This window comes from Delphinus delphis, chromosome 7 (assembly GCF_949987515.2).
Source record: "Delphinus delphis chromosome 7, mDelDel1.2, whole genome shotgun sequence".
Taxonomy (NCBI): domain Eukaryota; kingdom Metazoa; phylum Chordata; class Mammalia; order Artiodactyla; family Delphinidae; genus Delphinus; species Delphinus delphis.
The window spans coordinates 32,892,778-32,913,772 of record NC_082689.1 but is presented as its reverse complement, the minus strand read 5'-3'; the positions used below and the strand labels follow the sequence as shown (position 1 = coordinate 32,913,772).

The 20,995-nt window shown below is 37.4% G+C and overlaps 1 protein-coding gene across 2 annotated transcripts in view; it reads right to left on the bottom strand.

Moving 5' to 3' along the window:
• Positions 1 to 413: 413 nt before the first annotated feature.
• The window catches only part of WDR12 (WD repeat domain 12), a 32,262-nt gene continuing 11,680 nt past the window's right edge, over positions 414 to 20,995 (bottom strand). For both annotated transcript variants that reach the window (XM_060016275.1, XM_060016277.1), the window contains exons 8-14: positions 20,425 to 20,470; positions 18,678 to 18,763; positions 9,009 to 9,149; positions 8,785 to 8,890; positions 8,492 to 8,624; positions 7,661 to 7,733; positions 414 to 6,798 (exon numbers count right to left, since the gene is read on the bottom strand). In XM_060016275.1, the coding sequence (XP_059872258.1) occupies positions 6,721 to 6,798; positions 7,661 to 7,733; positions 8,492 to 8,624; positions 8,785 to 8,890; positions 9,009 to 9,149; positions 18,678 to 18,763; positions 20,425 to 20,470 (663 nt within the window). In that variant the 3' untranslated portion in view covers positions 414 to 6,720. The remainder of the gene's footprint in view (positions 6,799 to 7,660; positions 7,734 to 8,491; positions 8,625 to 8,784; positions 8,891 to 9,008; positions 9,150 to 18,677; positions 18,764 to 20,424; positions 20,471 to 20,995) is intronic.

Below are 20,995 nucleotides of genomic sequence, written 5' to 3'. Positions count from 1 at the left end.
GAAAGGGCCTCCAAGGAACACAGCAGGAAGTCAGGGTAATGACTCTGGGGCTAGACCTGTTGGTTTTGTTCACTTAATTGGGGAAAATTAACAGAGGTATACAATGTCTCTGAGCCACATAATGTAGCATTTACGCATAATCACTTTCCTTCATAGGTCACTAAGAAAAGTGTGCAGGTAGGGGCACAGTATAGGAAAGGAGTCAGCAAACAAGGTAGAGCTACTGACACTTCCTGGGCAAGAATCAGGTCTTCTCACTCACGGTGTTGGATGGGTAGGAACTATTTAAATAACATTGTACGAGTCCCTTAACAAATGAGGCAACTGCAGTAGTTAAAATTTAGTTTTTCTTAAAAAAACTTTTTTAGAAAATGAAAGGATTTAACACCATGAAAACACTTTATATGGGAGGGTTTAATTTCATTAAGAAGTACAAACATTTAGTGAACTGCTGTTTAATATCCTATCAACATATCAGATTTATCCTAGTATAAACAGTGTTTTCCTCCATTGTAGGCTTCCACAAGCTAACTAGAAAAGACCATTAGATGGCTTGGAATGTGGAGATCCGCAAATCTGGTATCCCAACCTGGAGTCCTGATTTCCTTAGAGCAATGATCTTTACTTTTATTTCTGCACCATCAATCAAACCTCTGGTTAATATCCTAAATAAAACCTCAACTTATATTAGAAAGCATATTAATAATTCTACCCTTTTGTACTGTTTTACTCTTAAGGATTAGGGATCTGTTGAACCTGATGTCATGGAGCCTGCTGTCATGGAAATAGCTCCATTTCTTCAAGGTGTTCCACTTACTTTGTAATCTGATTTTTTTTTTAATTTTTAAATTTTATTTATTTTTTTATACAGCAGGTTCTTATTAGTTATCCATTTTATACATATTAGTGTATACATGTCAATCCCAGTTTCCCAATTCATCACCCCCCGCCACCCCCCGTAATCTGATTTTTTCAAGCAAGTGGCCGTCAGAGTAGGGAGACGCTATCTTCCCAGGTGCTCGTACTAGTAATTACTTAAACGTGACAAGGTAAGCGTGCTGGCTCTCCCATACTGCAGTTTTGTTTATTCAAGTAAGGCTAGAATTAGACAGTATTATTGAAGTGATTATTTTTTAATGTGAAATGTTACAGACATATATAAAAAGTATTTCCTCCCCCTGAAACCACCACTGAACTTTATTTGGTATTAATAAGTCCCAGGCATATGACTGTACATAGAATTGTTTGACATGTTTCTAAACTTTCGATCAAATTGTACCTAACCAAGATCATTTCTCTGTAGTCTTTTATTACCCAGAAGCATGTCTCCTATCTCTATCACTAATGGACTGTATACCTTCACATTAGATATTTAACTTGTTTGGGTTGTGATTTCCTTTAATATGAATAACATGATAATTAAAATGATATGAATAACAGGATAATTTCTAAAGTTCCTTTCTGCTTATATACGATTCCTATATGAAAATACAGAAATGGATCTTTAAAGTACATATTTACATATTATTATGCTAATACGTTTAGTGGTATACTAAAATTGAAATTAATTTTTAAGGCAAAAACGTGCAAAGTTGAACATAACATGGTAGTTTGGTACCAATAACTGCCATTTAAATTTATACATAAACTTTCTTTCATGTAGGTGAAGACATTTTCTCATTTATTCTTTGCATGTATAAAATCATTGTTCTCATGCATGACTGAAGAATAGGCAGAATATGTATGGTTAAGAGCTTGAGCTCTAGACTCAGATAAATCCAAATTCAGATTGTTACTCTGCCATTTTACTGGTTGCATGAAATCTGGTCAAATAACTTGACCTAACGTATATATTCTTCTTCTTTAAAATAAGGATCTTTTTTTGGGAGTTCCCTGGTGGTCCAGTGGTTAGGACTGGGTGCTTTCACTGCCGTGGCTGGGGTTCAGTCCCTGGTGGGGGAACTAAGATCTTGCAAGCCACACAGCACGGCCAAATAAAATAAAATAAAATGTCAGATGATTGTTATGGTGGGATAATTTTTTGCTGTTTTTATAGACACTGCCATTAGATAATATACTTCCTCAAACCTGCGAACCAGTGGAACTAATAGCCAACGATAGCCAATCTAATTCTATTAAACCAAAAAACTCCTTTTCTACTAAGTTATATTAAAGATATATTTGGCTTATATAACAAAATAATTAACATTATTAATATGGTTACTACTAGAAGTCTATGATAGTCAAAAAATGTATTAAAGTGACTTAAAAATTCCTGCTATTTTTATACCTGGCAGTTTCTGATTAGCAAAGTTTGGATATTACTTGTCTAATGAAACCTGATTCCAACTAGTGGCTTTTTTTTTTTTTTTGCTGTACGTGGGCCTCTCACAGTTGTGGCCTCTCCCGTTGCGGAGCACAGGCTCCGGACGCGCAGGCTCAGCGGCCATGGCTCACGGGCCCAGCCGCTCCGCGGCACGTGGGATCTTCCCGGACCGGGGCACGAACCCGCGTCCACTGCATTGGCAGGCGGACTCTCAACCACTGCGCCACCAGGGAAGCCCCAACTAGTGGCTTTTTAAATAAGAAGATATTAATTGAATACCCTTGCACATGCATAGTGTTAAAGTGTCATTTTTTCCACTTTAAGAATAGGAGGTATGGTAATACATCACAAAGATTAATATTTCTCCTTATTAGCAACTGATTTTTCAAAAATATATCAAAAGAATTTTTATAAACAGATTTCAATGTTCTTATCAGAAATTCCCAGATAGTATGTTTCATTTTGCAGGGTTGTTTGTTCAATTATGTGTATTTTATGTCAATTAAAACTTTCATTTGTTCTTTCCCCTGATAATGCTAGGAAGCATTCCAATATATTATTATGCATTGTTGACAACAGTTCCAAAATGGTCATTCTAAATTCAAAGGAGAATATGAAAAAAAAAACAAATATTGGGCAGCTACTGACAGTTAAGCTATTATAACATTTTATGTAGAATAAAAATCTTTTTGAAAAAATTTTTGGCTGCATTGGGTCTTTGTTGCTGTGCATGGGCTTTTCTCTAGTTGCGGCGAGTGGGGGCTACTTTTTATTGCTTTGCGCAGGCTTCTCCTTTTAGTGGCTTCTTTTGCTGTGGAGCACGGGCTCTAGGCGCGCGGGCTTCAGTAGTTGTGGCACGTGGGCTTAGTAGTTGTAGTTGTGGCTCACGGGCTCTAGAGCGCAGGCTCAGAAGCTGTGGCTCACGGGCTTAGTTGCTCCGTGGCATGTGGAATCTTTCGGGACCTGGGCTCGAACCCGTGTCCTCTGCATTGGCTGGTGCATTCTTAACCACTGCGCCACCGGTGAACTCCTAAAAATCTTAAGTAACTCAGATTTCTACCCTAATAATCTCTAGGTAATCGTAACAGCCAGGTTTGTTTGGTTTTTTTTCCAATATAAGATCTCATGTCTTAGATAAGACCTGGAAGGCCACTTTATTTAAGAGGAAAACAAAATTAAACTTAGCATATGAAGAAATATTATGCTTTCTTCCTCACAGTATTTCTGAGCTATCATTTCTAATGCTTCTGTGCTGCTTCCCCTGCCAGAAATAACCTGCATCTTCACTTTCCCAACCAATTTTCTATCCAAATCTGGCTCAAATGTCGCTCTTCTACATGCCTTTCTTGACAGCCAACTCGCTCCCCACAAAGCTAACTGCTCCTTTCTACCTTAGATTTACATCTTTCTTTGCACTTAGGATACTGTTGTAACCAATTTTTAATTGAATGTCTCCCATGTGAGAATGTGACCTTTTTGAAGGTAGTCTCCATGTCTTACACATTTGGGTTTTTTTTTTCCCTTTCCTCCACCCCCAGCAGAGACCCTGTACATGGTGGAAAGTCAGCCTTATTCTTTTAAATGCCTTTTTCAGCAATTAGGGTACATTTTGAGCCTAATTTTAAAATTAGGAAGTTTGTTGCTAAACTGTAAGAAAAGGAATTTGAACAAGTATCAACAGGCTTATTAACTGCATTACTATGGCAAGACAGCATAAATAACCCTGTACTGGTCTGCAGGTCCTGAACTCTGCACTGTCTGGTTCCAAACTTCTCCCAGCACGAGAAAAGCAGCTCCACTCATTTCCTGAAGCAAATCTTAGGAGCAAATAAGTCCATGTAAGGCCCCTGTCTCTGGTGTGACTAAAATGGAGGAAAATGGACTATTGAAAGGGAGACTCCTACTTTTGAAGAAAAGATGGAGGATGGGAGGTAGGAGAGCACTGTTTTAAAAGGACTTAAGTCTTCTAGGCTTCTGTTGGCCTCGCATGTTCTTCCTGTTTGGGGAATAAGATCTAATCACTTGTGTTACACAAAAAGAGAAGTTTGGTAGAGATCAATCAGACAATCCTCTAACAGACTTAGACACTAATGTTACATCCATCTCAAAGGAGAATACCTGAACCATGAATGTATCCTGCCTTGGAACCAGAGTTAAGAATAGGCTAAGGACCAGGACTTGATGCCACTTCCTTCTTTGTCTTTCATCTAATAAATAGGACTCTTTACTTTAACCACCTAGTGTATGCATACTACCTGTGAGCAGTCCAGGTTGGGTGCATTAAGAAAGTTATTTTAAATAACTCTGCCCTTAAGATTCATTCAGGGACCATCCAGAACAGGAATATAAATTCATCTTTGTCCTTTGAAAGTTATATTTCCAGAGACTGCAAATATGACGAAATCTACACCATTCTGCACAAAATGGGAAAAACAGACTTTGTGTGTGAATTTTACAACTACATTTATTCACTTCTTGGGCATTAAAATATAACTGTCTTTTAAGAAATGATGTACCTGGAGCTCTAGCTCTTGTGAGCTATGATGACCGTATCATAGGGGCAGAGGGAGCCCAGGTCCCTAAGGAGTATGGAACAAAACCACTATACCAGCACTGGACTGCCTCTGGACCTCTACATACAAGAGAACTAATCTTCCACCTGGTTTAATCCACTGTTAATCTGGCTCTCAATTGCAGCGAAGTTATGGCGGTTGTTTCCTAGACCTCTGTGATAGGAACCTCACGTGAGATATATGGCATTAGAGTCTAATGATGAGACCAAACTGATTTTCCCATATATTACTTAGAGGCTGAGGTGCTCTGCTTGAGAAATACTAATCCATTAAAGTCACATTTTAAGACATTTACTTTAAATATTTTGTATATATGAATTTAGATAAATGCTAATGATAAAAAAATTTTAGAATATTTTTTATTTATTTTTTTCGGTATGCGGGCCTCTCACTGTTGTGGCCTCTCCCGTTGCGGAGCACAGGCTCCGGACGGGCAGGCTCAGCGGCCACGGCTCACGGGCCCAGCCGCTCCACGGCACGTGGGATCTTCCCGGAATGGGGCACAAACCCGCATCCCCTGCACCAGCAGGCGGACTCTCAACAACTGCGCCACCAGGGAAGCCCAGAATATTTTTATCTAATACTGACTGAAAGGTTTTGTCTGAAGAATCTAATTCTTATCTATATACAAGGATAAGTGTGGGAGAGAGATTCCTGGTTACCATGAAATCTGTATGCTATTTTTAAAGGAGTCTGACTTCCCTTTATTTTATTTAAAAAAAAAATTTTGTTTTTGGCTGTACCACGCAGCTTGCCAGATCTTTAGTTCTCAGACTAGGGATTGAACCCAGGCCCCCAGCACTGGAGGTGCAGAGTCCTAACCACTGGACCTCCAGGGAATTCCCTGACTTATCTTTTAAAAAAATATATTGTATTTATTTATTTATTTTTGGCTGCATCCGGTCTTAGTTGCAGCATGCGGGATCTTTAGTTGTGGCATGCGGGCTCCTCTCTAGTTGTGGTGCGTGGGTTTTCTCTCTCTAGTTGTGGCACACAGGCTCCAGGGCACGTGGGCTCTGTAGTTGTGGTGTGTGGGTTCCAGAGCGTGTGGGCTCTGTAGTTTGTGGCATGCAGGCTCTCTAGTTGTGGTGCACAAGCTCAGTAGTTGTGCACAGGCTTAGCTCCCCTGTGGCATGTGGGATCTTAGTTTCCCAACCAGGGATCGAACCCATGTCCCCTGCATTGGAAGGCGGATTCTTTATCACTGGACCACCAAGGAAGTCCCCTCCCTGACTTATCTTTAATACAAAGTACTTCACTTAAAACATTTCAACAAATTCTTAATTAACTGGCAATATCTACATGTTTTAATGTCCCGAATACCTACAAAGAACATTATTATAGTTAGACATAACTTATTTTACCAAACACAGATTGTATTTCTAATTTTTTCTCTATTAAAATTTATTAGTTTTTTTAGATGCTTTTTTTTAAACAGCTAACTTTTTAAAAAGTGAAGTTTCTCCCTTAGAGATAAAAATCTGAACAATTACTGAATTTTTAATAATGCTTTTATAGCATTTCAAAAGCAATTCTTAATTCAAACCAATACCTTTAAAAGATAAATTAAAAACTCAGTTTAATTTCAAGGGTTTTCATAAGGTAGAGAATGCAGGCCATGTTTTACATTTAATAAACATAACTGTTATATAATAAATACAAAATAAAGAAAAAGACAGTGATAACTATCATCAACGGTGAAACAGTATATAAATTTTAATCTAAAAGTCTGCTTCCTGCATCTGCATCGATGTAATCTGAGAATTCTCTACCAATTTCATTTACAGAAGGAATCTCTGTAGCCAAATTTATCATTCACTTTCATGCACCCACGTGCGAAGTCGTAGGTGAATATCTATAGGAATACAATTTATTGTCTGCTCCTCCACTCAGAAGTAACTGCGTAAAGGGAGAGGAAAAAAACATAAACACAGAAGTAAATACAATTATTTCATATGATTGCTGAACCTAATTAAATACTGATGATTCTGATTACAGAAGGAATTATGGATGAGCAATTAACTTGCGTTGAGAGTTAATACTAAAACGGGCCAATTGCATCAAATTTCACTACTATATTACAAATATACTATATATACATACACTATATTAAAACTTTAAAAGTGGTGATTTTAATTTGGTTGAGGCATAATATGCTACTGTACTTTCTATGAAGCATTTGCTAAGAAATGTAATAAAATTTAAAAGTTTGAAGGGTAATATAGTTTTACCTGCTTAAGAAAATTACGTTTTTAAAAGATGGCACATTGTTTGTAGGTAAATGGATACTACAGATTTTTCAGATAGCCCTCAAACCTGCATTTGGAAAGCGTTCTTAGGCAATAAGAGCTTTTAACGTGTGTGTGTGTGTGTGTGTGTGTGTGTGTGTACAATTAAATTGTAATTCTTTAAGAACATTTTATAATACAGCCATATTATCTAAGATTTTTCTAAGTAGCAAATACTTTGATCCAATTAGTCTGAAGTAGCAAGTTTAGGGACTTAAAACATTTCAATAAAATACTCATGAGAAAAAAAGTGCTTCAAAATATTCAAATTTTACTACTCCTAATATTAAAGGACAATTTTTTTCTTCTTTAAATGAGATATGAGATTTTATGAATATTAATGGAACTTAGAATACAGAATTATAAATATCAGATATATTGAAACTAGTAACTCTGTAAACACAAATACCAGATTTATTCTAAAAACATAATGTAGTTTCTTCCTCTCTACCAAATAACTAATAAATTCTTACCCCTGTGACTGTCCAGTCTACACTCAGAACTTTGTCTTCATGAGCAGCCAGATCATAGAGAGGAGCCTTACAACTAAAAGATGAAAATATTAACATGTTATATGCATTTCATAGTATTAAACAAACATATATGACTAATCACTTCTACTTTTCTGAAAATTTTAGTTTACCATCCTTGCCCCAATAACCACTTAATCTTAAAATTCTGAGCATTTACTTGACTACTTCTCCTGTTTTTCCTGTATCATTAGCAGACTGTGGTTTTGGTTACTGCCTCTCCATTCTACTTGTAGAAATATGTAAATAAATTGTATATGCATTCTCTTGGGGGCCCTCTGCATATATTAGTATCGCAGCACTAACTGATGAATAAGAAAGGAACCTTTAAATTTTATCTTTAAAATTCTGTATTTTTACTTAATTGCCTATTAACACATAATTTACAATTTGACCACAGTTCCATTCATTCAGGCCACTGCCCTTCGAATTCTATAATTATCATATTTATATTAAGGTTCGGGGTTTTTTTCCTATTTTATATAACAAGGTCAGAAAGATGGATTTCATAAATTGTGTTTTTTGGCAAAAGATAAACTATCACAATTAAATTCATTCAGAATGCAAAAAACCCCAACATATTAACATTAAGAAAATTCCTTTGATCCTGGTCTTCCTTTTTGATATCAATATGTATCATTTCAGGATATATGACCCAGACCTTTCTTTTAACCCTTTTGCTTTTGGATAGTCATTTCAGTGTTCATTTCATTTTCTCTGTATACAACGGGGCAATTGATAGATTTCCTTTGTTAAGTCATCAACAGGAGTTACCTTCTCGTATCCCACAGCTTAACCATGTTATCTAAAGAGCCTGAAATGAGCTGCTGCTCATGGGCAGGAGACCACTTGACTGATGTGACCCAGCCTGTATGGGAGGTTAGGGACAGCGACACCAAAGAACCATCTGAACAAAACAGACAACCATTATTAAATTTTAGAAAACAGAAGTAGGCAGAACCCCCCCAAAAATTTCTAGAAAAGTATCTTTTTATACACATCTCTAGTGAGAAGAGAAACTGATGTTACTCACTCATATTTTTCCTTCAGAGGTTTACACAACTCACCTTTAGTTCGGGGATCCCACAGTCTGATATGCCTATCTGTACTTCCAGATGCTAAACGTTTACAAAGTGGAGAATAGGAGATACAATTAAACACTTTATTTCCTGTCTAAAAAAAAAAAAAGGAAAGAACATGTAACCAGGGTGGGCGAAAAGTAACCATCTCCTAGAAGTTTACCGGGCTTAAAAGCTCAAAATTAATCAGAGAAACACTGAATTTGTCTTACCAAAGTTGACTTAAGACTGCCGGACTCAGCATCCCACACTCTAATTGTGTGGTCCCAAGATGCACTGCAGATTTCTTCAGCATCTGACCACAGAACTGAGGAAATTGCTTCCTTGTGGCCAGAGAGGGTCACTATGGGAGTCTAGAAATGAAGGACACCCAAAAGGGAAAGCATTTTTGGTTTAGAGTGATTGAAACAATAATAATAGTTATTACTTTTAAAGCTGATTTGCCAGATATTTTGTCAGGTGCTTTAGCTTTCATATCCTACCTTATTTCTTCTTTACAGCAATCCTCCAAGACATATTTCTGTTTTTATTTTATAGATGAAAACACTGAAGTTGAGAAAGATAACTTGCCCAAGGTCATACTGTTTATAAATGGCAGATCTGAGATTGAACCCAAATATTACTCCAAAATTTGTAGTCTTTCCACAGTATTCTGTTGCTTCCCCTTCTGCTCTACTTTTCATTTTGAGGAATATTAACACTAATTAAATTCTCCCAGTTGACAAAGATGTTATATGTAGAAGCTAGAAGAAAAAGCTCTGGGGTCAGAAAGACCTAGGTTTGAGGTAAGGTGCTGCTATTTTCTACATAACTCTTCCAGGTTAATTAATTGCAGTAGGTTATTCTCACCACCTCATTTCTTCAGCATCCAATCTTTAAATAATGCCCATGGCTCATTTATTAGAATTCCAAAATCTCTAATGTCCCTCTCAAATTAAAATCATCAAACTAGGTATACTGTCTGTCTTAAATACAAAGAACATGTAAAAGAAGGAAGGAAAACTCTTGAAATGGGGGACAGTTGACCTACTTGTGTAACTGTTACATTTAACCTTCTTAAATGTTAAGGGGGTTGTACTAGATTAGAGATCAGCAAAGTTTTTTGATAAAGATCCAGAAAGTAAAAATTTTAGCCTTTCCAGGCCACATACAGTCTCTGTTCCGTGTTCTTTGTTTTTAAAGCCCCTTAAAAATGGAAAAATCATTCTTAGCACTCTGGAGTACAAAATCAGGCCACAGCCAAATCACCTGTGGGGCTGTTATTTGCCAACTGCTGGACCAAATGATCCCTAAGGTCTCTCTTCCAGCCCTAAAATTTTCCTGGAAGTAGTAAAGGAACGTGATAGAGGAGTGAGGAACAGAACAACCTCTATTGTGATCCAAAACAAAAAGTAAGGTAGCAATCAATCAGAGGCTCCAGGATAGGAAATGGCATGTAAAATGATGGGTAAATGTATATGAATAAGCAATCCCATTCCTAGGTATTTGCCTAAGAAAAATGAAAACTTAGGTTCACATAAAAAACTGTCCACAAATGTTTATAGCAGTTTTATTTATAACTGTCAAACTAGAAACAACCCAAATATCCTTCAACTGGTGAATGATTAAACCAACTGTTGTATATCCATACAATAGACTACTAGTCAGCATTTAAAAGGAATAAACCATGATGCCCAATAATCTGGATGAATCTTTCTTTGTTTCCCTCCTCAAATACATTACGATATGTGGAAAAAAAGCTTGATGCAAAAGGCTACATACTGTGTGATTCCACTTATATGATATTCTAGAAAAAGAAAAATTACAGGAACAGAGATCTGATGGTAGTTGTCAGGTGATAGAAATAGAGAGGAAAGGCTGACTACAAATGGGCAACATGAGTTTCAGGGGATGGCAAACTCTCCCGTATCTTGAATACGTAGTAGTTACATATTCTATGTATTTATCAAAACTCAAAAGCTATACACCAAAAAGAGTGAATTTTCCTACATGTACATTTTTTTTTTTTTTTAAGATAGAAAAGTCAACTTTGGCATTGTTACTGCAAACAAACTTCAGCAGAATAGTACTGGAGGGGACTTCTTTGGTGGTCCAGTGGTTAAGAATCCACCTTCCAATGCAGGGGACGCAGGTTCGATTCCTGGTCGGGAGACTAAGATCCCACATGCCGTGGGGCAAGCAACAGAGGAGCCCGCGCTCTGGAGGCTGCACACAACTAGAGAGAAGCCCTCATGCCGCAATGAAGATCCTGCGTGCTGCAACTAAGACCTGAGGCAGCCAAATGAATGAATGAATGAATTTTTAAAAAAGAACAAATGCTCAAAAAAAGAATAGTACTGCAGGAAAAACAGCAATTTTGAGAGAAAATGTGGAAAAAACCTTATTCTATGTTAATATATGAAACAAATGACCAGTAAATGAACTGATTGAGAGCATTACTCATATTAATAAAAGCCAGGTACTAGAAAGAAATCCAGAGAGAAAATAACTTTTTGATATTTGTCTTATTTTGGTCTTAATAACCCAACTTTTCCTATTATTTTTAATTTCAACTTCAAATAGCACTTCAAGGGTTTCTAGCATAACTTCAATTAATAATTTATGAATGCACAGATTTAAAGTTTATAAAAACCTAAATGAAAAAAATGAATATATTGTGATTTCTCTCAAATAAAATGAACAGTGGAAGCAAGCTTATGAAGGTGCACACCTAAAAATAAAAGTTATCAGCAAGGCACTGAGTGGGAGAAAATACTTATAATACCTATATCCAGCAAAGACCTTGAATACAAAATACAAAAAGAAAGCTAGTCGTTAAAACAGTATGGTACTGGCACAAAAACGGAAATATAGATCAATGGAACAGGGTAGAAATTGCCCCACAGGGTAGAAAGCCCAGAAATAAATGCATGCACCTATTAATCTAAGACAAAGGAGGCAAGATTATATACAATGGAGAAAAGACAGTCTCTTCAGTAAATGGTGCTGGGAAAACTGGACAGCTACAAGTAAAAAAATGAAATTAGAACATCCTTTTACACCATACACAAAAATAAACTCAAAATGGACTAAAGACCTAAATGTAAGACCGGATACTATAAAACTCTTAGAGGAAAACATAAGCAGAACACTCTGACATAAATCGTAGCAATATCTTTTTCGATCCATCTCTAGAGTAATGGCAATAAAAACAAAAATAAACAAATGGGACCTAATGAAACTCAAAAGCTTTTGCATAGCAAAGGAAACCATAAATAAAATGAAAAGACAACCCACAGAATGGGAGAAAATATTTGCAAACAATGTGACTGACAAGGGATTAATTTCCAAAATTTCCCAACAGCTCATGCAGCTCAATATCAAAAAAACAAACAACCCAGTCAAAAAATGGGCAGAAGACCTAAATACACATTTCCCCAAAGAAGACACACAGATGGCCAAGAGGCACATGAAAAGATGCTCAACATCGCTAATTATTAGAGAAATGCAAATCAAAACTACAATGAAATATCACCTCATACCAGTCAGAATGGCCATCATCAAGAAATCTACAAATAAATGCTGGAGAGGGTGTGGAGAAAAGGGAACCCTCCTACATTGTTGGTGGGAATGTAAATTGGTACAGCCACTATGGAGAACAGTATGGAGGTTCCTTAAGAAACTAAAAATAGAGCTACCATATGATCCAGCAATCTCACTCCTGGGCATATATCTGGAGAAAAACTAGCTTTGAAAGGACATATGCACCCCAATGTTCACTGCAGCACTGTTTATTAGAGCCAAGACATGGAAGCAACCTAAATGTCCATTGACAGATGAATGGATAAAGAAGATGTGGTACATATATACAATGGAATATTACTCAGCCATTAAAAAGAAATAAATAATGACATTTGCAGCAACATGGATGGACATGGAGATTATCATACTAAGTGAAGTAAGTCAGACAGAGAAAGACAGATATCAGATGATATTGCTTATATGCAGAACTAAAAAAAAAAGATACAAACGAACTTATTTACAAAACAGAAACAGACTCACAGAGAATGAACTTATGGTTCTGGGGGGTGGAGAAGAGAAGGGGGGAGGGATAGATTGGGAGTTTGGGATTGACATGTACACACTGCTATATTTAAAATAGATAACCAACAAGGACCTACTGTATAGCACAGGGAACTCTGCTCAATACTCTGTAATAACCTAAATGGGAAAGGAATTTGAAATAGAATAGATACATATATATGTATAACTGAATCACTTTGCTGTACACCTGAAACTAACACAACATTGTTAATCAACTATACTCCAATATAAAATAAAATAAAAAATAAAAACAAAATATAAAAAGATCTCTTACAAATCAATAAGAAAAAGATAAGCAACACACTTAAAAAAAAATGCAGTGGTTAAGAATCTGAGCTTCCACTGCAGGGGGCATGGGTCTGATCCCTGGTCGGGGAACTAAGATCCCGCATGCCGTGTGGTGCAGCAAAAAAAAAAAAAAAAAAAAAAAAAAGTGCTAAATACATGAACAGGCACTTCAAAATTAGCTATCAAAGGGCTGGGACTTAAAATACACTACACACCACCAGAAATCACAAAATAAGACACCTTTTAACAGTAAGTAAATGTAAACATGTTATGTGATAAAATAAAATCAGTTATGGTACTAAAAAATTGACCATATCAAGTGGTGATATGGATGTGGAGTAACTTTGACTCTCATACTGTCAGTGGGAGTATAAACTGATATAACCATCTTGGAAAATGTTTTGGCAGTATTAAACATTCATAAAACTGCACATGTGCGTACCCTGTCACTCAGCAATTCTACTCCTGCAATTCTACGTATGCAGAAATGACGACATATGTGCACCAAAAAACAAGTACAGCAACTTTATTTATGGTGGCTAAAACTAGAAACAATCTACATGTCCATCAAAACAAGAGCAAATAAATTCTGGTATATTCATGTAATGGCATGCTATCTATTACTGAAAAGAACTATTACATGCAGTAGATGAATGAAATCTCACAGATATTACAGGCATAGCTCAGAGATACTGAGGGTTTGGGTCCAGACAACCACAAAAAAGCAAACACTGTAATAAAGTGAGTCACAAGAATTTTTTGGTTTCCCAGTGCATATAAAAGTTATTGTTTAGGGCTTCCCTGGTGGTGCAGTGGTTGAGAGTCAGCCTGTCGATGCAGGGGACATGGGTTCGTGCCCCGGTCTGGGAAGATCCCACATGCCGCGGAGCGGCTGGGCCCATGAGCCATGGCTGCTGAGCCTGCATGTCCAGAGCCTGTGCTCCACAACAGGAGAGGCCACAGCAGTGAGAGGCCCGCGTACCAAAAAAAAAAAAAAAAAAAAAAAAAGTTATGTTTACACTATACTGTAGTATATTAAATATGCAATAGCATTATGTATTAAAAAAGTACATACCTTAATTAAAAATTACTGCTAAAAATGGTAACCATCATCTGAGTCTTCAGCAACTCATAATCTTTTTGCCTTTGGAGGGTCTTGCCTCAATGTTGATGGCTACTGACTGATCGGGTGGTGGTTGGTGAAGGCCAGGGTTGCTGTGGTAATTTCTTAAAATGAGACGACAATGACGTTTGCCACATCGATTGACCTTTCATGAACAACTTCTCTGTAGTATTCAATGCTGTTTGACAGCATTCTACCCATAGTAGAACTTCTTTCAAAATTGGAGTCAAATCTTTCAAACCCTGCTGCTGCTTCATCAACTAAGTTTATGTAATATTCTAAATCATTTGTTATCATTTCAATAATCTTTATAGCATCTTCACCAGGAGTAGATTCCATCTCAAGAAACCACTTTCTTTGCACAACCATAAAAAGCACCTCCTCATCCATTAAAGTCTTACAATGAGATTGCGGCAATTCAGTCACATCTTCAGGCTCCACTTCTAGTACTAGTTTTTTAAATTATTTCTACCACATCTGCAGTTACTTCCTCCACTGAAGTCTTGAACCCCTCAAAGTCATCCATGAGGGTTGCAATCAACTTCTTCCAAACTCCTGTTAATGTTGATATTTTGACCTCGATAAATCATGAATGTTCTTCATGGCATCTAGAAATGGTGAATTCTTTCCAAAGGTTTTTTTTTTCTTAAAGCTTTTTTAAAAATTTATTTTTTAATTCTTTTTAAGTTTTGGCTGCATCGGGTCTTAGTTGCGGGATCTTCGTTGCGGCACGCGGGGTCTTTTGTTGCAGCGCGTGGGCTTCTTTCTAGTTATGGTGCGCAGGCTCCAGAGCACGTGGGCTCAGTAGTCGTGGGGTGCGGGCTTAGTTGCCCTGCAGCATGTGGGATCTCAGTTCCCCAACCAGGTATCGAACCCGCGTCCCCTGCATTAGAAGGCGAATTCTTAACCACTGGACCACCAGGGAAGTCCCTCCAAAGGTTTTCAGATGACTGCCCAGATCCATCAGAGGAATCACTAAGTATGGCAGTTATTGTCTTATGAAATATATTTCTTAAATAATAAGGCTTAAAAGTTGAAATTACTCCTTGACCCATGGGCTGCAGAATGGTTGCTGTGTTAGCAGGCATGAAAATAACATTAATCTTCTTGAACATCTCCATCAGAACTCTTGGATGACCAGGTGCACTGTCAACGAGCAGTAATGTTTTTAAAAAGGAATCTTTTTTCTGAGCAGTAGGTCTCAACAGTGGGCTTAAAATACTTAGTAAACCATGCCGTAAACAGATGTACTGTCATCCAGGCTTTGTTGTTCTATTCACAGAGCACAGACGGAGTAGATTTAACATAATTCTTAAGGTCCCTAGGATTTTCAGAATGGTAAATGAGCACTGGCCTCAACTTCAAGTCACCAGCTGCATTAGCCTCTAACAAGAGAGTCAGCCTGTCCTTTGAAGCTTTGAAGCCAGGCATTGACTTGTTCTCTCTCATAAAAGTCTTAGATGGCATCTTCTTTTAAAAGAAGGATGTTTTATCTGCTTTGAAAATCTGTTAGTGTAGTCACCTTCGTTTAATTTCTTAGCTAGATCTTCTGGATAACTTGCTGCAGCTTCTACATCAGCACTTGCTGCTACACTTTGAACTTGTATGTTATAAAGACTGCTTTCCTTAAATCTCTTGAAGCAACTTCTGCTCGCTTCAAACTTTTCTTCTACAGCTTCCTCACCACTCTCGGCCTTCAAAGGATTGAAGAGAGTTAGGGCCTTCCTCTGGATTAGGCTTTGGTTTAAGGGAATGTTGTGGCTGGTCTGATCTTCTACGCAGACCACTCAAACTTTCTTCATATCAGCAACAAGGCTGTTTCACTTTATCATTCATGTGCCCACTGGAGTAGCACTTTTCCTTCAAAAACTTTTCCTTTGCATTCACAACTTGGGTAACTGGCATAAGAGGCCTATCTTTTTGACCTCTCTCAGCTTTTGACATGCCTTCCTCACTAAGCTTAATCATTTCTAGCTTTCGATTTAAAGTGAAAGACATGAGGCTTCCTTTCACTTCAACACTTAAGAGTCCACTGTAGGGTTTTTAATTGGCCTAATTTCAATATTGTTGACTCTCAGGGAGTAGGGAGGCCCGAGAGGAGCAAGAGAGATGGGGGAACGGCTGGTCGGTGGAGCAGTCAGAACATACACATTTACTGATTAAGTTCACTGTCTTATATGGGCGTGGTTCATGGCACCCCAAAGTAATTACAATGGTAACATCAAAGATCACTGATCACCGATCACCATAACAAATATAAAAATAATTTAGAAGTCTGAGATATTTTGAGACTTATCAAAGTGTGACACAGAGACACGAAGCGAATAAAGGCTGCTGGAAAAATGGAACCAACAGGCTTGACACACAGTTGCCACAAACCTTCAATTTGTAAAAAAATGCATTATCTGCAAAGTGCAATAAAATGAGGTATGCCTGTATATGAAGCTTAAAACTAGGTGAAACTAATCTAGGATAAGTCAGAACAGTGATCACTTTTAGGAGGCTACCGATTTCAAGGGAGCCTAGAGGCCATATTCTAGGGTGTCGGTAATTCTTGATGTTTTGATTTAGATAGTGATTACTTGGGTATACACAACTGCAAAAATGCATTGAGCTGTATACTTAATTATACGTATGCCAAACTTCAACTAACATAAAGGTTAAAAAAAAAAGCTACCTTGTAAGTAAAATATTTTGATAATTCAAGAAGTCTTTTTCTACTCAGATATATTCTTTAAAGGTTGATCAGGGATATGCATCAATAAATTACCACTGGCACATTATCCAATTGGTAAGGCATTTCCAGCTTTAATGTGTCTTATGAGACAAGTGATAAGGAAGCTGAATTGCCACCAGATCATTCAACTTGCAATTCAGCAGTCTATGTTTAAATGTATAAATTATAAACCACTACTTTCAGTTGGAAACAGTAAGTGCTATTGTTTACTGCAGTTTACGTGAGTTTGAGGAATCACTTATTCCTCATTTTCAACAGTTTTTATAAGATATCTATCTTATTATTGGTGACTATAAGAAATAATGTGCAAATGTGTGCCTGATTTAATGCACATCCATTACAGCTGTTAGAAAATGAATGAAACATACGATTTCCTAAATCTGACTCAGTATTGTTCTTCTCATTAAGTATATTAATACAGGTCACATCATATTATGATAAATATCCTTCTAATGGAACAGAGCAAATAAGAATCTGGATTAACTTTCTGAGTTTGATTTAATTGGATCTATAGCAAAATGATAGAATCAAAACCTCAATTAAACTCTTGGTTTCTACTGATTTAGGAGATGTACTAGAATTACATCCTCAGTGTATGAAACATTATTACTATTACTATTTTTTAAACTGAAGTATAGTTGACTTACAACGTTGTGTTAGTTTCTGGTATACAGCAAAGTGATTCAGTTATCTATTCTTTTTCAGATTCTTTTCCATTATGGTTTATTACAAGATATTGAATATAGTTCCCTGTGCTCTACAGCAGGACCTGTTGTTCACTTATTTTATACACAGTAGTCTGTGTCTGCTAATCCCAAACTCCTAATTTGCTCCCCGCCAACCCCTTCTCCCCTTTGGTCACCATAAGGTTGTTTTCTATGTCTGTGAGTCTGCAACATTATCATTAAACAGTCAGGTAATGAGATATTTCACTAAACTTAGCGCAAGCTTCAACAATTAAAAGATCCTACTTTAAAATTCACCATGAGCAACTCCAACAAAGATGTTAAAAAAAAAAAAATTCACCATGAGGCCAAATATAATAGCTAAATAATCAACCTATCAAGCTGTAAACCTAGCTTAATGCAACTACATTCAATAACTCAAATAAATGCAGCAGAGTATTTATAATAAAAATTTACAAATCTACTGAAAGAAAGCCTTATGGTTGAAGCAGCAAGACAAGACAAAAGGAAACCAAATATGAACAATTATATTAAATTAACATATATTTGTCAATAAAGACCTAAGCCGGGACTTCCCTGGTGGTGCAGTGGTTAAGAATCCGCCTGCCAACGCAGGGGACACGGGTTTCATCCCCGGTCGGGGAAGATCCCACATGCCGCGGAGCAACTAAGCCCATGTGCCACAACTACTGAGCCTCCGTTCTAGAGCCCGCAAGCCACAACTACTGAGCCTGCATGACAAAACTACTGAAGGCTGTGTGCCTAGAGCCTGTGCTCCACAACAAGAGAAGCCACCACAATGAGAAGACTGCGCACGGCAACAAAGAGTAGCCCCTGCTCACAGCAACTAGAGAGAGCCAGAGTGCAGCAACAAAGACCCATTGCAGCAATCAATCAATCAATCAATCAATTTATCAAAAAAAAACCCCTAAGCCCAATACTGTCAGTTCTCACAAATACTTACTCTTGTTAGTCCCAATTGCTCTGTTTTCTGTTTCTTTCTCGGTCGATTTGTGGATTCTTCCATTTCATCTTCTTCATCTGTAGGGACTATATCACAGAGAATTAGATTTGATAGAGTTAAAATTTAAGGTAAATATTAATTACAAACAGTCTCAAATAATTCTTATATTTCTAGGTATATACTTTCTCTGTTACCTCAACTGGTTAGGGAGTTAACATTTCTCCTCATTTTGGTTAATGGAAATTATATCTAAAAACAATACCTGGCTTACCAATCTTCGAAAAGGAGAAAGCAAAAAATAAAGTGTTATACATTAAAATCCTAAAACCTACCCAGTTTGGTATCTTATTAAGATTATCATTATGGCTATTCATCAGTTTACCATATCTATGAAAAGCTGCTTACTATTATAGTTGTAGGAGAGTTCTGACCAGATTGCATTTATATTATGAAGGGAATGACATGGTAAGTAAACACATGTTAAAAGGATATACATTCCAGCCATGTTTATTCTTCTTGACTATTTCACTTTTCTAACAATAAATTAAAAGTGTTTCATAGATAGTTTTTTTTTCTTTTGTGGTACGCGGGCCTCTCACTGCTGTGGCCTCTCCCGTTGCGGAGCACAGGCTCCAGACGTGCAGGCCCAGTGGCCATGGCTCACGGGCCCAGCCACTCCACGGCACATGGGATCCTCCCGGTCCGGGGCACGAACCCGCGTCCCCTGCAACGGCAGGCGGACTCTCAGCCACTGCGCCACCAGGGAAGCCCGATAGTTATTTTTTGATTAAAATCTTCGTTATCCATCATTTGACTAGGTAGCAAACCCAGATAAAAAAACCATAGATTTTAATGTTTTGTAACTATTTTATAAATGTCATGTGCTTTTCCCAAACTAGACTATAAGCACCTTAAGGGTAACAACTAATCATAGATAATATCTCATCTACCCAGCACTATCAAAAAGTATTTCACAAAAGGAAAAATTCCTACACAAACAACTTTCTGCCTCAAACCTGTTTGCTTTAACTAAAATGGATTTATATTTCCTGCCATTTTACACATAATTATTTAAAACTGTTTAAGCTGGGCTTAACTGTATTTAGGATGTTGTACAGTAATATAGCAATTTCCTCAGAAGCAACAGAGGTATTTTGATCTGCTTACCCATGCAATAAATAGTTCTGTACTACTACTTTTTAAAATATATGTGGGTTTTCCCCCTTCTTTTCTTCTAGCAGGGTCTTCTTACTATTATCAAGGTACTTTCCTCTAAGAGTCCCCTTGTCTCCTCTAATTGTTCTTTCTAATCTACGTTTTCAAAGTGAGAAAATTAAGTTTGGTAAAATTGTATTTAAAAATTTTTTTTTAAAGTAAACCAGCTAAACTAAGAAATTTCTCTAATAGTAAAGTATATCAAAATGACTCAAGGTAATTTGTTTATTTCCACGTTCCTGAATAAGGTAACTCTGAGAACTAAGGTAGTTATGTCACACTGCACCAGATGTGTTATTGGTACTTGCAGGGATTCAGTGACATCGTCCAATAAATAAGGGGGTGGTAGAGTAGAAAAACATTTTGAAACACAAAGAAATATGCTAATTTTTCTCTATACTATAGTACTTTATTTGTGACCTTAAAAGCTCTGGTCCATTTTTTATAGAAAAATATGGGCTAAAAAGTCTTTTTTTCACTGAAATTCTTGAAATATCATTAATAAGTCAATGTAGAAGAAACATTCATTTACCTGTAGACCAAATCTTTAGCATCTTATCCCAGGAGCCACTGCAAAACTAAAAAAAAATATATATGAAGCGAAAAAGAGTCTGCAATATAATCCATCATATTGTTTGCCTGGTTTTCTTCTGCTATTTAACTTGAAATCTGTACTTTGCCCTGAAATCCTTACTACTATGGCACCACCTATCTGCCTGTCTTCCTAGTCTCTGGGAAGTTGTACCCTCAATCTCATGGCAACTGAAAGAGCTGCCATTCTTACTTTTTTTTTTTTTTTTTTTGCGGTACGCGGGCCTTTCACTGTTGTGGCCTCTCCCACCGCGGAGCACAGGCTCCGGACGCGCAGGCCCAGCGGCCATGGCTCACGGGCCCAGCCGCTCCGCGGCATGTGGGATCTTCCCGGACCGGGGCACGAACCCATGTCCCCTGCATCGGCAGGCGGACTCCCAACCACTGCGCCACCAGGGAAGCCCAAAGAGCTGCCATTCTTATAGGGCCCGTACCCTGGCCATGGTTGCTTAGATCAGGGTGGGCAACTGACCTACACCGTGGCAGTAGGTCTCTTCCTCCTTCAGAGGAAA